We start from the raw sequence: 18,897 nt of genomic DNA on the forward strand, positions 1-18,897 counted from the left end.
TTATATTTTGATTCTCAAATTATATTTCCAAGCCATTCATTATAAGCATGTAAAACTTTTTCTTCCTAAATCACAATTATAATAGTTGCTTTAAAATCTGTGACTATTAATATAATGTCTTGGTTGTTTAAAGTCAATTTCTATTGTCTTTTAATTTTGTTTTAAATTTTTCTGTTTCTTTGTATGTGTAGTAATTTTCGTTTGCATACTGGCCTTTGTGAATGATACCTTGTAGAGCATAAATTATCTTATGTTTTACTTAAAAGTTTTTTATTTTTTTAAATAGAGAATTAACTTGGCTGGACCCATATTTAAAACTTTCTTGTAATGGGTAAGCTCTGAAATCTAAAAGATTTCACCGGGTATTAACTTCTTGTAGCCAGAGCTGGGCTGGTTGACCTCTGCTTCGTGTGTGTATAGTTTAGGTGTCAGATAGTTGGGCAGTGTTTTTATGCACAATTGGATATGCCTACTCTGTTGTTCTTCCTGGGATTTATCCCCTCTTTTGTGGTCCTGAGTTTATTCTAACTTCTTTCTTCTGTTTCTTCTTGTCAGTAAAACCATGCCTTCACTACCTGGGCTTCTCAGGGCATGCTCCCAAACAGAAAGTTTAAAATAAGTAAAATCCTATAAACTTAACCAATGCCATTTCATTCTTTCAGATGTCAACTCTGCTTTTAGTCACTCTCTGGTGCCTTCAGGTAGTTAGTTCTTTATATTTAGAATTCATAGTTGCTGTCCACAGGATGGTTAATCTAATAAGATTTCCCCCTATCTTGGTAGAAATGTATATTTTTTATGTAAGTAAGAAAACTTTTTGCCTATAATCCCCTTCCTGTATTTCTTCTGTCTCTTCAGCCAGAATTGCTTTATTTGCTTATGCCTAATTCATTCATAGGCGTGTGAAGAAGTGAAGTGAATTGAAGTCACTCAGTCATGTCTGACTCTTTGCTACCCCATGGACTGTAACTTACCAGCCTCCTCCATCCATGGGATTTTCCAGGCAAGAATACTGGAGTGGGTTGCTATTTTCTTCTCCAGGAGATTTCCCGGCCCAGGGATTGAAGCTGGGTCTCCTGCATTGTAGGCAGACGCTTTACCATCTCAGCTACCAGGGGAGTCATTCATAGGCATGGGAATGACAAATGGCTCTGAAAATATTGTCCTCCCACCCCTGAGGTCTCTGAGATTTTCAGGGTCTTCATGAGGTCAGAAGTATTTCCATAATAGCCCACCAAGTTACTTGCCTTAAAAGTACACAGGCAACCTGAGCACAGGAAGTTTGAGAAGGGCTCGTTTACCCTAAACATTAACTCACTTCCTGAGACTGAATTAGGCTCATCTTTGGTTTGATATTAGCTCAGTTGGTAAAGAATCCGCCTGCAATATGGGAGATCTGGGTTCGATCCCTGGGTTGGGAAGATCCCCTGGAGAAGGGAAAGTCTGCCCACTCAAGTGTTCTGGCCTGAAGAATTCAGTGAATTGTATAGTCCATGGGGTTGCAAAAAGTTGGACACGACTGAGCGACTTTTCACTTTCACTTTCACATATGTGAATGTTTGTTGGGTGGATAACAAAATTGGGGATATGTTAAAAAGGAAGATGATTGATGGTTGCTGCCAATAATTACTAACTCTGTTGTACATAGGAGATACCTTAATCTAAAGGAGAAGTTTTGGCATTTTTAAATTATAAACTTAATGTATATTATTATTCATTCCATTAATTTTTCTTGTGAGGTTTTAGAGGTAGTATTGAGCTGCTAGTTTTTTTGGCATAAGATCCAAATACTTTCTATCATTCAGTCTTTGAAGAGCACATTCAAAATTTTAGATAATATAAATTAATATTGATAATATTTAGATGTTAAATGTTCTGTATATGTTAAACACAGGTTTTATATGAAATGTTCCAATATTTCTTGCTGCAAAAATGAATTTCAAGGTTTGAGAATTTATTGCATTCCCTTCTCTGATTACTAGAGATTCCCAGGTATCCCATCATAAGGTATATTTGTGGCCTGGACATTTTATTATAGAGCATTTTGATATTTTATGTTCTGCTTTGTCACTCATCCTGAGGCTCTTTGAGTAACAAATTTTGAGAGCATTCCAGTCAGGTCCTTTTTAAGCAGTGCACTGTAAATGATAATCACCTATCTGGTTAGGATGCAGAACCTGATTAAGTAGTTTGCAGTAGAATCTGAGATTCTGCATTTCTAACAAGTTCTCATGTGATGCTGCTCCTTGTCTTTGAACAAAACTGTGAGTAGCAAGGCTCTAAATAACCTGCAGGAGAAGTCAAAAGATCTGAATCCTGTCATTATAGGCTGGGTGTACCTGCCTTTTTTTTTTTCCCCTTTGCCCCCATAACAGTTGTAGGTTAGGGATTCTAAGATTGGGCTTCTACAGTTGTTAGCTTTATGTACAAGAAAGGGAAAAAAAGAAGGGCAGATTTGATCTTGCCATTGAATTTTCTTAGTCTTTTAAAATTTTTATTGAAATACAGTTGTTTTACAATGTTGTGTTTCAAGTGTACAGCAAAATGATTCAGTCGTATATTATACCTATTTGTTTTTAGATTCTTTTCCATTATATGTTATTACGGGGTATTGAGTGTAGTTCTCTGTGCTGTACTGTAGATCCTTGTTGGTTCTCTATTTTACATATAGTAATGTGTATATTTTAATCCCAAACTATCCATACTCCCCCAAGTCTCTGAGCACCCTGCAAATTTTTATTTTCTATATGGTGGTTGTTGACATATGGTCAGTATAAGTTGGATATGTTCTTTACCCTGTGTTTAGCTTCTTTCTCTGAATGTCAGAGAAAATGGAAAATTTAATTTGAATATGTGGTTTTACAACTCTTTAATTCATTTTCAGGCATTGATCAATATGACAGAGATAGCATCATAAATGATTTTAAGAATGGGACCTGCAAACTTCTTGTGGCCACATCTGTTGCTGCCCGAGGCCTCGATGTGAAGCATCTGATTCTTGTTGTAAACTATAGCTGCCCCAACCATTATGAGGATTATGTGCACAGAGCAGGACGGACTGGAAGAGCAGGCAACAAAGTAAAAAGAATTGCTTTTAAAGTTGATTTCCATTATGTTAAAATATAAGTGTTTCTTTAGGACTTTACAGTGTACGTAATAGGAGTTACAGGGAATCTTCAGAGTATGGGGATTAGTTGATGTCATTTATATACATACACATGTCTTAAGTGCTGTTAAAATTATCAGATACCTACCTGTTCTATGTAGGCAGATAGTGTTAACCACTTGTGTCCCCAGAAAGGTATTTTTCCCCACCTAAAAATTTCTGTATATACATTATACATATATGTTCAAGAGCATTCATTACTTTTTTAAGAATATGGGATCATAAAATATACTCAGCCCACACCTATCACCTATCACCCCTGTCTTTAGCCCCATACAAATGTATATTATTTCTTTTTTTGACACCTGTATTCTGTTGAGTATATAGTTTTAACTCATTGGTTTTGAAAGCAGCAGAATATTCCTTTGTTGGAAGCACTGATGGTGATATATTTGGTATTATAACCATGGACATATCTACATACGAAAGCAATAATATTATTAATAGGTTATATTTATGGAGTATTTATTAAATGCCCACCACTGTTTTAAGTGCTCTATGTATATCTTGTTTTATTCTCACAAATTCCCTCTAAGATCAATAATATTACTGCTTTAAACAGATGAAAAAAGTTGAGGCACACTGACAGTATTTGCCAGAGTTACACAGCTCATAAGTAGTGATGGCATTTATTCTTTTAACCTGAGTTATTCTGTGGATTTGGGAGATTTTTTGTGTAGTTAAAATTGTGACCTTTTTGGGTCACATACAGTCTCTGTCACATCCTATGTGTATTTGTCTATCCAACCCTAAAAGATGTAATACCACTTTAGCTCATGGGCTGTGTAAAAGTAGGCTAGGTGTCAAATCTGGTGACTAGGTGAAGTGAAGTGAAGCGAAAGTTGCTCAGTCATGTCTGACTCTTTGCGACCCCATGGACTATACAGTCCATGGAATTCTCCAGGCCGGAATACTGGAGTGGGTAGCCTTTCCCTTGGGGTTGATCCCTGGGTTGGGAAGATCCTCTGGAGAAGGGTAACTAGGTACTCCTGAAATGAAATGTTAAGGCTAGTTTTAAAATTTATAACAGTTCACTGGTAGGATAGAACATTTAATGAAGATGGCAGTCTAATTGTAGTTTGCTTTTCCTCTGCTTACAACTCCAGTCTTTTCTCTTACCTGAACCAAAAAGCTGCTGGGGACACGTGAATTCTTAGGCATTAGAGAATTGCAGGGAATTGATGTAGTTGACTTCATTTTTTATTTGAAAACATATCAGATATACACGTGTATATATTTTTATATCTTTTAATTGGTCTTTAAAGAATATGGGATGCTATATTCTAGGAAGTTAATAGCAGGTTAGCTGGGGTAGAGGGGTACAGTAGGTAGCAGAAGAAAAGAATGCAAGCAAAAAGGGAAAAGATGTGTTAAAATTAATAATTACAATGCAGTTGTACATTTATGTAAAAATCATCAACTTATCTAATTTCCCTTTATGCATAAAGGAGTTAGAAATTTTCTAACTTATTTTTACAATAAATGTTAAACTTAGATATTAAGGAATTTAGTAAGTCTGTATTGTCACCTTTAAAATTCTTTTTAGTGGAGTAGTGGAGTTGTCTTAAAGAGGGTATATTAGGTAACTCAGATTTCATCTTATTTGTTTTCTAAGGAGGATTCATCTTGTAGTGTTTAATAGTACCACTTTTTCATTGTTTACTAGGGCTATGCATACACTTTTATCACAGAAGATCAAGCTCGGTATGCTGGAGACATAATTAAAGCCCTGGAACTGTCAGGGACTGCAGTGCCACCTGATCTAGAGAAACTCTGGAGCGATTTCAAAGATCAACAGAAAGCTGTGAGTTTTTTTGTTGTTGTTGTTAATATAACTTTTCTTATTTTTATACAATTCACTGTATTCTAAACCTTGAGTATTAATACCAGTAAATCTTGATAGAATTATTTTCATTTATCTTTTTAGATAGAAAAGGAAAGGAGTGAGAACAAAAATCCTCTCTTCAACTTAGTATTTTTGTAGTGTACATACAGAGCTCTTATTTTTTTCTCACATGCTAAATAAAATGTTTTTGTTACATTATCATACCCCACCTTGAAAACTATTTAATTGCCATAAATTTCTGAACATTAAAGTTTTTTATTATGAAATTAACTTTCTTGTTTTTCCTTGAAAGGAAGGGAAAATAATTAAAAAGAGTAGTGGGTTCTCTGGTAAGGGATTCAAGTTCGATGAAACAGAACAAGCTTTGGCTAATGAGAGAAAGAAATTACAAAAAGCTGCTCTTGGTCTGCAAGATTCAGATGATGAGGATGCTGCGGTTGATGTAAGTATTGTCCTAAAGCCTTATTCTTACCAGTTGAAGCAATTGTTCGTCTGGTATTGGAAGTCTTACCTTAGGCTTGTTTAGGTAGCAAATTACTGGAAACTTTTTGGTGGGTGTGCTGCTCAAGTTTTTTTTGTGTGTGTTTACAAATGTATTCACATATGCCTGTATTTTTGTATTTTCATAAAAATGAGGTCATACTGCTTTATAATTTTCTTGACAACAATAGTCCTATGTTGAAATCTTCCCTTTTAGGAAATTCACTCTCATGCTGTTTTTTGGCTACATGTTTCATTATATGGATGTTCTACAATATAAGCAATCAAATCCCTATTTTTGAATATTTGGAAACAAATACTTGGAATATATATTTGTTATTATTTGGAGTATACTGTACTTCATTGCACATCCTTGAACACTTAACCTACCACATTTACCAGATTAAGTCTTAAGGAAGAGTGTTTAAGTGTATAAATGGAATTGCTCAGTCCAAGGGTATATTCAAATTTGGTCTTAAAACATTGTTAGATTGTTCTCCTGCAAGTTGAGTACCAGCTTGCACTCACACTAATGGTGTGTAAGAGTGCCTGGCTCCCTGTATCTTTAACATCATTGGTACTGATATTGTTTTTAAATACTTCACAATTTGATTATAGAATATCCTTATTAATAATTGTTGTTGTTATTTAGTTGCTAAGTTGTGTCCTACTCTTTTGTGACCCCATGGACTGTAGCACACCAGGCTCCTCTGTCCATGGGATTTCACAGACAGGAACACTGAAGTGGGTTGCCATTTCCTTCACCAGGGGATCTTCCCGCCCCAGGGTTTGATAGTGAACATTTATGGCATGGTACTGTTTTCACGTGCCAAGTGCCTTACAGGGATTATTTCATTGACTTCCTCACAGTAGCCAGAGATACTCAAAGCATTCCCTTTTTATAACTGAGGAGACTGAGGCTTAGAAACAAATAATAACCTTTTCAGATTTGCCTAGCTGTTGAAAGCGCATTTTCTTAGCTTACAGCATTGTTTGTAACCCAGTGAAAAGAGACCCTAAGGACTCAGAAAGTTAAGGGTTTCTTGGAGTATGCTGTGGAACCCTAATCCCAGGAGCTTGAGCTTGAGATGTTTTCATTATAAAATACTTTTGGAAAATCTGCTGGTATATTCCACTATTAATGATATCCTGTCAATGGATATGAAAAGACATTAATAAAATAATTTATTTTAATTATGAATTCTTCCAGCATATTTGATATTTGATCATAGAATTTTTTTTTTTTAATATACTGCATTAAACCTTGGCTCAGAGCACAACTTAAGAATTTAGGAATTTAATCTTTCAGGAAATGACCACACTGTCTGTTAAGCACAGTCAGGAACCAATGTCTCCTATTAATTCTAGGCCTTTTTTTTTTTTTTTTTTTACTAGTATACCATATTGGCTTAAAATTCAGCTAAGTCAATGTATTTAGGTATCTGTTATGGTATAATAGATCAGTCCAAAGCTTAGTGGGTTACAGTAAACATTTATTACCTACTATTCCTGAGGGTTAGGAAATCAGGAACAGTCTAGCCAGGTCTTACTTGGGGTCTCATGAGGTTGCCGTCAAGCCATTGTTCCAGGCTGCAGTTATCAGAAGGCTTCACTGATGCAGGCCCATCTTCTTCCAGAATGGCTCACTGATTTCACTGTTGGTGGGATGCCTCTGTTCTTTACTCTGCATTTGTGTTCTTACAACATGGCAGCTGGCTCCCCAGATTGAGTGATCCAAGAGAGAGCAAAGAAGAATCCTTAGTACCTGTTATGATTAGTCTCTGAAGTTATATACCGGCTTTTCCACTTTATTTTGTCTATTAGAAGCAAGTCAGTTAAGTCCAGCCTACATTTAAGGAGAGGCTCCACCTCATGAAGGGAAGAGTATTGAAGAATTTTTGGCTTTGTTTTTAAAGCCATTTCAGTTTTTTTTGGTTATTTAAACATTTTTTAAAAATCTCATAATAAAACATTAATTTTCTCCCTTTTGTTAAAATATTATTATAATTTTCATTAAAAAATTAGAGCAGTTGTAAAAAGTTTTGTGCTTAATCGCTCATTCATGTCCCACCCTTTGAGACCCCATGGACTGTAGCCTGCCAGGCTCCTCTGTCCATGGGGATTCTCCATCCGGGCAAGAATACTGGAGCAGGTTGCCATGACCTCCTCCAGGGGATCTTCCCAACCCAGGGATTGAACCCAGGTCTCCTGCATTGCAGGCGGATTCTTTACCATCTGAGCCACCAGGGAAGCTCAAATAAGATTCTACCTGAACAGGGACTTGAACTCTGGAACCTTGAACCATCAGGTTAAAAGTCTGATGCTGTCTACCAACTGAACTATCCAGGCTGTCAATAAATTAGAATAATTTATTAAATAAAAAATTAAATTAATTAAAGATTAGAGCAATACTAAAATGAATAAAGTCAAAAGTAAAGTTATCCCTGTTACCTAACACTGTGTGCATTCCCCATTCCTAATTTTATGCATTTGTTTCGGATTTTAATGTCATGTATGCTGTTTAAAAGAGTGTTACTAAATTAAACGTTAGTTTAAAAGTAGTTGATAGCTCAAACACCTTATTAGATAACAAATGCTTTAAAAAGAAGGTGAGTTGTCTGTTTCCATTTCAGTAAAAGTTCTTTCTAAATTAACCAAGTTAATTTTAAACCCTGAAAAAGTTTTATTTGTATTTGGGATTTGAAATATTCGTCTAATTCCTGCATATGAAGGGATTTGCATTCTTTACTTGGTAGTGTAAGTATTCATTTTGGGGCAAAAGACATTTTTAAAAGGAAATGCTATAGCTCATGAGATACAAGTGGCTAAGCTGAGGATTACGCGGTGGCAGTAGGACTCACATGACTCCTGGAGAGCCAGGATTGTCAGCATTGTTCTTGATTTCATGGGGAAACCCACCTTCATGCCTTTCCTTCCTGGGTTCAAAGAAATAAAACAATAAAGGTTTTTCTCCCTGATTCTCTTACTCAGTTTTTTTTTGTAAACCCAATTGCGTTTTTGGAGTTGAAAAGAATTTTAGGAGCCCTGCCTTGAGAACGTGTATCATTCCCCTGGTAACCATTGGCTGTATTTTTAGTTGTCCACTGATCTTGAGTTATTGCCCTTTTTCCAGCCTCTTTGATTGCAGTGTACATAATTTGGCCTCAAGGCCTGGGCCCCAGAGCAACTTGGCTGCATCCAATTGGCTGCTCTGTCTTGACAGTTCGTGTATTTTCTGGACTACTCAGGAGTCTGCTGAAGTGGTTCTTGCAGCACTGTGTCTCTGTTTCTTTCTTTCCTTCCTCCCTCCCCTTCCCCCCTGTCCTCCCCTCACCTCTCCCCTACTTACACCTCCCCTCCTTCTCACCCTCTCTAAATTGGTATTTTAATTAGATTTTTACTAATGCTTTTTTTCTTGTTTAGATTGATGAGCAAATTGAAAGCATGTTTAATTCAAAGAAGAGAGTGAAGGATATGGCGGCTCCTGGAACATCTAGTGTTCCTGCTCCCACTGCAGGAAATGCTGAGAAACTGGAAATTGCCAAGAGATTGGCTCTTAGAATCAATGCTCAGAAGAATTTGGGCATTGAGTCTCAGGTATTAAGTAATTCGTTCCGAGTCTTAGTACTTTTTGTAAGTTATTTGATTTAAATGCTTTTTAAATTATATCAGCACGAGTGAACAAGAAGTTGTTTTAGATTTTGAGGTAATAAGCGTTTAACATTTGAATACAGAATTCTCTAATTATTCACCTTGGTTGATTTCTCTAGCATGGTTAACTGAGGTCTTAATGCCTATTCTGGAAGGCCTGTTAACCATAGATAATTTTATAGAATAGTATTCTGAGTGACCTTACCAAAATCCTAAAGAAAGAACTCTCTTTTTCTTTCTTACTCTGTTTACTGGTGGGTTATTGAGCAAACAAACAATGCTGTGGAAGTACAGACACCCAGTTATATAACTCAAACTAACACGCGTTTAGACAATGGGAAACCGTTAAATATTTTACTTGCCTTCTTTCTCTTGGGAGTTTTTTGGCTAACTTCATTTTTTTTGTAGTTGATTTACAATGTTGCGTTAGTTTCTGTTGTACAACCAAGTGATTCAGTTACACATATACACACACACATACATGTATTCTTTTCTTTTTTTTTTAACCTTTTATTTTCTACTGGGATATAGCCAGTTAACAAACAATGTTATGATAGTCTCAGGTGAACAGCAAAGGGATTCAGCCATATATATGCATGTATCCATTCTCCCCCAGATTTCCCTTCCATCCAGGCTGCCACATAACATTGAGCTGAATGTGCTTTACAGCATGTCCTTGTTGGCTATCCATTTTAAATATAGCAGTGTGTACATGTCAATCCCAGACTCCTAACTATCCATTCTCCCCTTACCCCCTGCAACTATAAGTTCATTCTCAGAAGTCTGTGAGTCTGTTTCTGTTGTATAAGTTCGTTCGTTTGCATCTTTTCTTTTTAGATTCCACATTAAGGGATATCATGGTATTTCTCCTCTGTCTGACTGACTTCCTCAACGTGACACTCTAGGTCCATCCATGTTGCTGCAGATTGCATTATTCCATTCTTTTTAATGGCTGAGTAATATTCCATTGTACATATGTACCACATCTTCTTTATCCATTCCTCTCTTGATGGACAGTTAGGTTACTTCCATGTCTTGGCTATTGTAAAATGCACTGCAGTGAACATTGGGGTGCATGTATCTTTTCTGGTCATGTTTTTCTCTGGAAATATGCCTAGGAGTGGGATTGTAGGGTTATGGTAGCTATGTTTTTAGTTTTTTAAGGAACCTCCATACTGTTCTTCATAGTGGCTGCACCAGTTTACATTTGGACCAACAGTGTAGGAGGGTTCCCTTCTCCCACATTTTGTTTAACTCTCTCCAGCATTTTGTTTAACTTACTTTTTAATCAAGGTTAAATTTTCATAGCATTCCCAAAGAACAGTTGGTTAATGTTGACAGTGTTTTTAAGATTTTGAGTGGTTGAGGACCTGCATGGCCCTGTGTCCAGTAGTTGTGTACAGGTTCAGGTCTGTAGTGCCCGAGTGGAATGACCAAGCTAGAGGCCAGTGGACTGACCTGATGAGGCAGCCACAGTCAAGGCTCAGAGCCTTGGGTCTTTGAATCTTTTTTAACCAGTGAATTACTATGAGGTGTTTACTCAAGCCTGTGCCTCTTGTGAAAACAGAGATGCAGCACTTCACCCTAATATTCTCTTGTATTATTGTTACTGGTAACTCTTGTGAAATCATATGGCTGTAACTTTTCACTGTTGTTTAAGTACATAGTAAAATTAATTTCTTTTTTTTTATTGTTTTAAATTTTATTTTATTTTTAAACTTTACAAATTGTATTAGTTTTGCCAAATATCAAAATGAATCTGCCACAGGTATACATGTGTTCCCCATCCTGAACCCTCCTCCCTCCTCCCTCCCCATACCATCCCTCTGGGTCGTCCCAGTGCACTAGCCCCAAGCATCCAGTATCGTGCATCGAAATTAATTTCAAATGTAAAAAAAGAGTATGTTGTATAAAGACATTTACTATAATTTATAGAATCTTGGGTTTGTCCATGAGGGGAAGAGGAGTTCAGTGGTAGTAGTAGGCAAACATACTGATTCAGAGGAAACCCATAGTAGCCACAAGGTATGTAAATGATTTTAGACATATTATACTATATTTGATATCAAGAGTTACCTAATGATCTATGGTTCAGTAGAATTTTTTAATACAGAGTTGGGTGTTTAGTTTTCGCATCAAGTAAGGCAGATATATTAAACTCTCTGTTATAAATATATGCTGTTAAATTGTCCTGTGGGTCAGACTCTACATAAGAAAGATGCTTTTAGTTAGTGCTTTCCAGAGAAGAGTTTGTGGTGGGATCTTTGGTCTTGTCTCTGTCCTCATTTGAGATTTGACTGTAGGTCTTCTTTAACTGCAGGATGTAATGCAACAGGCCACCAATGCCATTCTCAGAGGTGGCACCATCCTGGCTCCCACTGTATCTGCAAAAACCATTGCAGAGCAACTTGCTGAAAAGATAAATGCCAAGCTCAACTATGTGCCTTTGGAGAAACAAGAAGAGGAGAGACAGGATGGTGGACAGAATGAATCTTTTAAGAGATATGAGGAAGAATTAGAGATCAATGACTTCCCACAGGCAAGTAGCAGATTTAAACTTTTTAATTGAGTAGAAACCCTGTTTTTAGGAGTGAAAATACGTTATTTAAAACCTATGAAGGGGCTTCCCTGATGGTCCAGTGGTTAGCAATCTGCCTTCCAATGCAGGGGATGTGGGTTCGATTCCTGGTCAGGGAACTAAGATTCCACATCCTCCGGGGTACCTAAGCCCTCAAGCTGCAGCTAAGACCTGACACAGCCAAGTAAATAAATAAAAAGAAAAAACTGTGAACATTTTAATGGCTGCTTTACTTTTTATCTAGATGGGGAGACAACACTGGAAATTTCATTTTTATGATTACATTCTAGGTACATTAGAATCTAAATGAATTTATGATGAAGGTGTTGATTAAAATTTTAATATTGACAAAAAACATGATTTAGCTAACCTATTCTTTTAGGACCTCAGGGTCGCAAAGAGTCGGACACGACTGAGCAACTGAACTGAACTGAAAAGAGGGTTTCTTCTTCCCCAACTCTTTTGTTTCCTAGACTGCTAGGTGGAAAGTTACCTCTAAGGAAGCTCTGCAGAGAATCAGTGAATATTCTGAAGCTGCAATTACAATCAGAGGAACGTACTTCCCACCTGGCAAAGAGCCCAAGGAAGGAGAGCGGAAAATTTACTTGGCAATTGAAAGTATGTACTGTTGGTTCGGTTTCCATCTTGAGTTTGATCAAAGTTGATAGTAGATGTAATAGACCCAAAGAGAATATGAGGTCAGTTCTAGAGAGGACTGAAAATAAGGAACACCTGTTAAAAAGTTTCACCTATCATTTGTTGTCTTTATTTAGGAGTTTAGTATATAGAGATGTGAGTTATCTTTGCTGGGGACTCTTTCATTTTTGACAATTTGGTCAAATTTGAAAATGACTAAAAGAACACATGTATTTTGGGGACTAGTCCATTAACTCCTTATGCTTCTGGTAAGTAGAATATTCTGGCCAAAGTTAAGGTTAGAAAGTAAATCAACTATATTAATCCCCTTAATGCTTGTTTACCCAAGTAGATATTGCCTCTAATTTTATGCCTGTAAATTCATACATGCCATTTTTAGAAAAATAGGACAATTAATACCACAGCTCAAAGGCTATAAGTAATGTGTTATCTAAGAGTGATCAGGTATGCTTTTTAACCTTATTTCATACATTCATAAGTGAATTCAAAAGACAGTTTCTATTTTGATTTTTTTCCTAATGTATTATCTATAACATAGTAGGACAACTTATCTCCTTTCTTTTATATTTAATTTTAACATCTTTATAATAGATTCTTAAGAATAGACCAGTCACAGCTCCATTTCATTTATTTCATGAACTAAATGTTTATTGAATACTGGTATGGGAGCTGTGAAGTAGCTTATTCCACGTGTCATGTAAATCTGGAGTCTGCCTACCTCCTGCTTAGATGGCTACAATGACGCTACCCCCACACCCTGTACAATCTCAAACACCAGCCTAGTCCATTGAATCATACACATACACAGTACCTTTTAAAATTAATAATGATGAATTGCAGTAAAGGTATAAAACTCAGATACAGCCTGTATGTTTTCCATGTTGTTAATAATCTACCGTTACTGTACAGGAAGATCCATACATATTTCAACTGATGTACAAAGAAAGTAGGTCCAGAACTAGACAAATTGCATTTTTTGGTTTGTGATTGTGACTTTGGGAAGCTGGATCATATGTATTGATATTTCAGGTCAGGTTTTTAAATAGTACCCTTTTATATATCCTGAAAGACTTTTGCCCTGCCAGTGACTCAGTGTGTTTTTGAATCATGTGACACTGTTCCTAATTGCAAGGTAAAATGGGGATTGCTGGCATTGTGATGTTCAAGGAGAAGAAATTACACTGACATCTTTCTGTGCTACTAGACAGCTTTCTCTTACAGTTGTATTATTAGGCCATACAAGATGTCATTCAGTGAAATCTGATGATAAAATCTTGGTAAACATGGAGTCATCCTTGTTTATTCAGCTTGAATATGATAGGTGTCATTTAAGCAAAACCAGTATTTTATTTATTTATTTATTTTTGTAATATACAATATTTTAAGTATCTCTAAGATTTTAAAATCAGTATTTTAAGTGACATTATTTTAAAGAGGTAAATCAAAGAGATTATTTTTTGCTTTGAAAAAGATTCCTCTAATTTATTAAAGGTAATTATGCTTATTTAATGTAGTATAATTAATGTATGCCAGGTTTAATTTGTATATAACTACCAGAACACATCTACTGTACTACCAAATGAAGTGAAATGAGAAGCCGTCAGCTTCTGCCAACTTTTCTATCTACCTACAATGGTTCTGGGTGCTTTCCACTGTGAACTTGTACTTAGGAAGTAACATCTAATTTTTATAATCTAAGCAGGTCTTTCCCTCCCAGTAACAAGATAACCTTGTTAAGAATGAATCTTGAGAATTCTAGATGCTAAATAAGGGCTGGAGATTGGTAATTAAAATGATCTAAAGCTTTGAGAATTTTCATAGATTAGATTTAAATGATCTTTTAGTTTTTGAAACTCCAACCAAATCGACTGAACACTAATGGGATGAAAGCAGGTGTTGCAAGGAGCCTAGTGTCATCTGTTTCTAGTTCTGTAATTGGAGGGACCCCACTGCCTGGCTCCTTAGAGGCTCAGTGTGGCTCAGCAGCTCCAGGCCTCCCACCAGGCAGTGGGAAGGAGAACAGGAAGAACGTACGTGCCTAGCCAGCCTGTATAATTTATAGCCTGTTGTGTGACCCTCTCTTTTTACTGGTGGAGAATCCCTTAAAAGCAGCCAGAGTTGTTTTGGGACCAATGAAAGGAAATGCCTCTTTTTCATGACAGCTTATAAACATATGTAACCCATTACCTAAAGAAGCTGTATAAGTCAAAAATTTAAACCGGTCCAAATGGTCAGGTTCTAACTAACACAGGAAAATTGCTCTTCTGCTTTGAGCTGGGTGAGAGTATCATTTTCCTTCTTTTTAAAACAGCACAGAGTGTCAAGCTACACACCAACTCATGCCAAGTAGCATATTTTCCTTCTGAATTTGGGTTTTTTTTATACTTTTGATTCTGGCTCAGTTCTTGATTCTACCCTTGGCTTCACATGCATCCACCTCTCTTCCCTTCCAGCACCCACAGCTTTAAAATGCTGTGGTCAATGGCTGGTGGAGGTGTGGGGCTTAGATTAGATTCATAGCCATAAGCATGTCTCTTTTCTTCCTGTTGTTAAACTGTTTCTTCCTCTTCCTTCTCCTCATCCTCTGTTTTCCTCCTCTTCTCCCCCAAGCTCCTCCCTTTCTCCTTCTCTGTTCTCTGTGGGTTTGAAAAAGTTAATCGTATCTAATAAAGGGGAGAATTTTCCCAGTTCTTGTGAATTGTTTTCCATATTTGATTTTTCTTACAGAAATAATAAAAACGTAGTTCTCTACATTACAACCCCAGTTCTTTTTTCTGACATTCTCTCACTCCTAGTACTTATCTCTGGTCTACTTCTTTGTTCCAGCGCTTTTCCTTTTATAGGTGTGCACCGAGTTCCCACTCTAGACTTGCCTACCTCCTGGCATTGTCCCCTGCCTTCAAATCCTTCCACACCTATCCTTGATGGAGCTCTAATCTCCATTTCCTCTACTTCTGCTCCCTGTTGCCATTAGTCTTACTGACGTTTCCAACTTGGTGTGTCCCATGAGCACTTCCGCTACAATGATGTCAATTAACCACCATCAGTGCTAATAATAACACCTGCTCTTCCTCTTGGATTCAGTATCTCCTTTATTACATTTTAGTTTCTTTACTTGTGACTCAACTCTTAGCATCTTACTTTGTTCTTCACTGTTCACATCTAATCAGAAAAAATATTTTGTTCATTCTACCTCAAAAATGTGCATTCACGATGGTATGAACACAATCCTGTGAGAGCACTGAGGGAAGAAACATTTAACGCCACCTGGAGAAGTTAGGGAAAGATTCTTGGAAGAAATGACATTTAAAAGTTCCTCTGATAAGACTACTTCCTAATGTACTCATCTTGCTGTAATATCGTTCCAAGTTTGTTTTTCTAGTAGCCTACAGGATCACACAGAGCATAGATGAGTACTTCATATAATGAATCTCATACGGTATGCCACACATGGTGGGTGCTTCTTGAATTTATAACTATACTAGTGTCTCCAGCCCACCTCATCTGTTTGGCTGTCTTGCTGTGTTCTTTCACACACTTTTTTCTCTCAACCGTACTATACTTCTCTTACTCTTTGGTCTTTAAACATTCCTTCCTTAATCTGTACCATTGTACGCATGATTGATAATGCTTTCCCTGTCATCGCTCCTCCTTCAGCTTTAAGACTTTGTTCAGATGACACATTTCTGAAACATTTGCTGACTTTAAAGAACATAATAAACATCCAATAAGTGTTTGTTAAATAACTGAACCTAAGAAGGTGTATTTTACTTTTCCTTTTTCTTCTATTTTGGACAAATTGCAAATCATTTTTTCTTTGCATACCAATATACCAAGAACTTATAACACTAGTACTTCACTAACCTTAACCCTCTAAGCACTAAGCTCAGTGGTTACATTTGAAACTCTGAAAGTAATAAGTAGCCATGATACAATGTAGATGATATTCCACCAGATATTGAAAGACTTTTCTTGGCAAGTAGTACAGTGTTCCTGAAAGTCACCTACAGTGTTTCTACTGGATCTCAATGAGGTGGATAAACATCCAGTGTAATTCCAGTAATATGAATAATGTTGTCCACTCACTCACCAGGTGCCAATGAACTGGCTGTGCAGAAAGCGAAGGCAGAAATCACCAGGCTTATAAAAGAAGAACTGATCCGATTGGTGAGTGAAAACCTCAAGGACTTGTTTGTTCTAATAAATGTTTTATTTAAGCATTTAGTATAAATACAGCAAAATAGACAGATGATATAGTTTGATGAATTTTCACAAACTGAGCACACTGGTGTGATCACTGCCCAGATGAGGAAATAGAGCACATTACCAGGCTCCCAGAAACCCTGCTCATGTTCCTCCTTGTTGTTATTCATCGCCCCCAAATGGGACTTTCTGACTTTCAACATCATAGATTAGTTTTGCCTAGTTTTGAACTCCATATAAGTGGAATCAAATGCTGTGGGCTCTTTTGTATCTTAAGTTCTTTCTCTCAACATGACCTTGAGGAAATCAACCCATGTTTTTACATATAGCAGTTATTTTTGTGGCTATATAGTAGTTAAGCCTGTGGATTTACCACAGTTATGTTTTAGATTTTGAGGTCATTTTAGTTTTGAGTTTTTATGAATAACGCTTCTCTGAACATTCTTCCACGTCTCTGTAGTACACTTCAGTATATTTTTCTTTTGAGTAAATGCCGTAAAGTAGAATTGCTAGTTACAGGGTATGTATAGTTTAGCTTTAAGTTGGTATTGCTAAATAATTTTTCGGAGTAGTTATACCAGTTTACATTGCTTTTGGCAGTGTATGAAAATTTCAGTTTCTCTACATTTTTGCCACTGTTTTTAAACTTACGTGTTTGTCAGTGTTTTAAACTTAGGTATGGACTTAATTTGATTTTGGATATGGACCTTTTATAGACCACCTTTCCAAAGGATGCAGACACCTTCTTGTAAATTCTCCCTACAGTGTGTATGTTGGGATGAGGATCCTTTGAAATGAAACTTTACAAAGAATGTGTTTTTTAGGGCTTTTCTAAAATTTCCCTTACAGAACATTTCTTTGGATGGATAAAAATAATTTAAAGAATGGAATGTAAACAAAGCAAGAGGAAAGAATAAAAACAAACTTTAAGTCAAGTGACTTTTACCAAGGAGTGATAGAAAAAGAATGCTACCACCATTAAGTTGGTTCAGAACCCTTATTAAGGAGTAGTTGAGTGAACACAGGGAAATGATTGTTAAATAGTTCTTTCTTTCTCACTAAATAATATCTTTATTTTAAATATATGATATTTGTATAAGTTTGTAAAGGAAATTACTTAACATATTTTTTTTTTCCCTTTTACTAATCATATACCTTTTATTTTTTCCTGTAGCAAAATTCATACCAACCAACAAATAAAGGAAGATACAAAGTCTTATAAAACATCTGGGAAAAACTTTTACCTGTGCTGGTCTGTGATAAATGTGGCAGTTGTTGTCTTCAGTTTACAATGTATTTTAAATTAAGATTTTTAAAATTCTGTCTTGCTGATTTTTTTTTTTAAGTATAAGAAACCAGTATTTGTTAACAAATCTTCTTTCCGTAAGTACCCCCTGAATTATCAAACTCTATTTAAAGCAGGCCTGTTTTCATTAAAGTGTCCTTTAATGTAAAACTTAAATATCAATATTTTAACTATCTGGGTAATATTCCAGAAGTTAAGACAATTAAAATATTTGAACTTTCCATTGAAGATAATAAAGTACAAAAGTTGCTAAGGGGTTGTTCACCTTATCTTCTTACAATGAAACTGTGATCATCTCCTCAGAAAAGGTGAAATTCTCTAATTTTGTGTCTCTACCTTGAGCTTAAATCTTACTTGACTCCAGTAGAACAATATGAACTGGATATAAGAATGTTACAATAGAATTTTTACAAAATGGATTCAAAGTTTTTGTTTCAATTTTTATCATCTTATAAGGGTCATAGTTGGACTGCTTTTTGGTTATGTAAAGTTAAAGTTTTGTAGTATAAGAAGTTTTTGCATTCCTTTACTAACTGCTAAGAATTTTAGTATTGACTGCTTTTAGGTTCCCTTCACAACCTCTGGCTCTGTGCCTAGCTACTAGCTCTTTTCTAATCTTCCTGAAGTGAAAGTGATTTGTCACCTGTAAATATGAATATAATTGTTTTTTCCCCTTTAAAGTGTTCATTTATACATCTGTATAATATAAACACCCTACCAATCTGATTTTTCTTCAGGATTATTGAGTAGGTTGTGAATTTTCTTTTTTTTTTTTTTAAAGCATGGTACCCACATTTTAGACTTAGAATTTAAGCATTTCTCAGTGAAATTTAGTTTATAAAGAATCATAAATTATATTTTTGAACCTTGATATATATTTCCTGAGTATCCTAATTTAAATTGTGATAATTGGATCACCTAATGTTCAAGAGTCCTGGTGTGTTAGAACTTGATATGGTTGTCACTCTTTGAAAAAATAAAATTTTCAGGAATTAAATAGTTGTATTTCT

At 36.0% G+C, this 18,897-nt stretch overlaps 1 protein-coding gene across 3 annotated transcripts in view; it reads left to right on the forward strand.

Moving 5' to 3' along the window:
* The window catches only part of DDX46 (DEAD-box helicase 46), a 52,326-nt gene extending 33,442 nt beyond the window's left edge, over positions 1-18,884 (forward strand). For 2 of the 3 annotated variants that reach the window (XM_086411615.1, XM_086411617.1), the window contains 8 exons: positions 2,885-3,078; positions 4,833-4,970; positions 5,305-5,454; positions 8,916-9,092; positions 11,464-11,682; positions 12,195-12,339; positions 16,472-16,545; positions 17,756-18,884. In XM_086411615.1, the coding sequence (XP_086267741.1) occupies positions 2,885-3,078; positions 4,833-4,970; positions 5,305-5,454; positions 8,916-9,092; positions 11,464-11,682; positions 12,195-12,339; positions 16,472-16,545; positions 17,756-17,803 (1,145 nt within the window). In that variant the 3' untranslated portion in view covers positions 17,804-18,884. The remainder of the gene's footprint in view (positions 1-2,884; positions 3,079-4,832; positions 4,971-5,304; positions 5,455-8,915; positions 9,093-11,463; positions 11,683-12,194; positions 12,340-16,471; positions 16,546-17,755) is intronic. The other variant, XM_086411616.1, reaches the window with a different exon arrangement.
* The last annotated feature ends 13 nt before the right edge of the window (positions 18,885-18,897 follow it).

Source organism: Bos grunniens, chromosome 7 (genome assembly GCF_055505025.1).
Source record: "Bos grunniens cultivar Pamir isolate PY7600 chromosome 7, Bosgru_T2T1.0, whole genome shotgun sequence".
Lineage (NCBI taxonomy): Eukaryota > Metazoa > Chordata > Mammalia > Artiodactyla > Bovidae > Bos > Bos grunniens.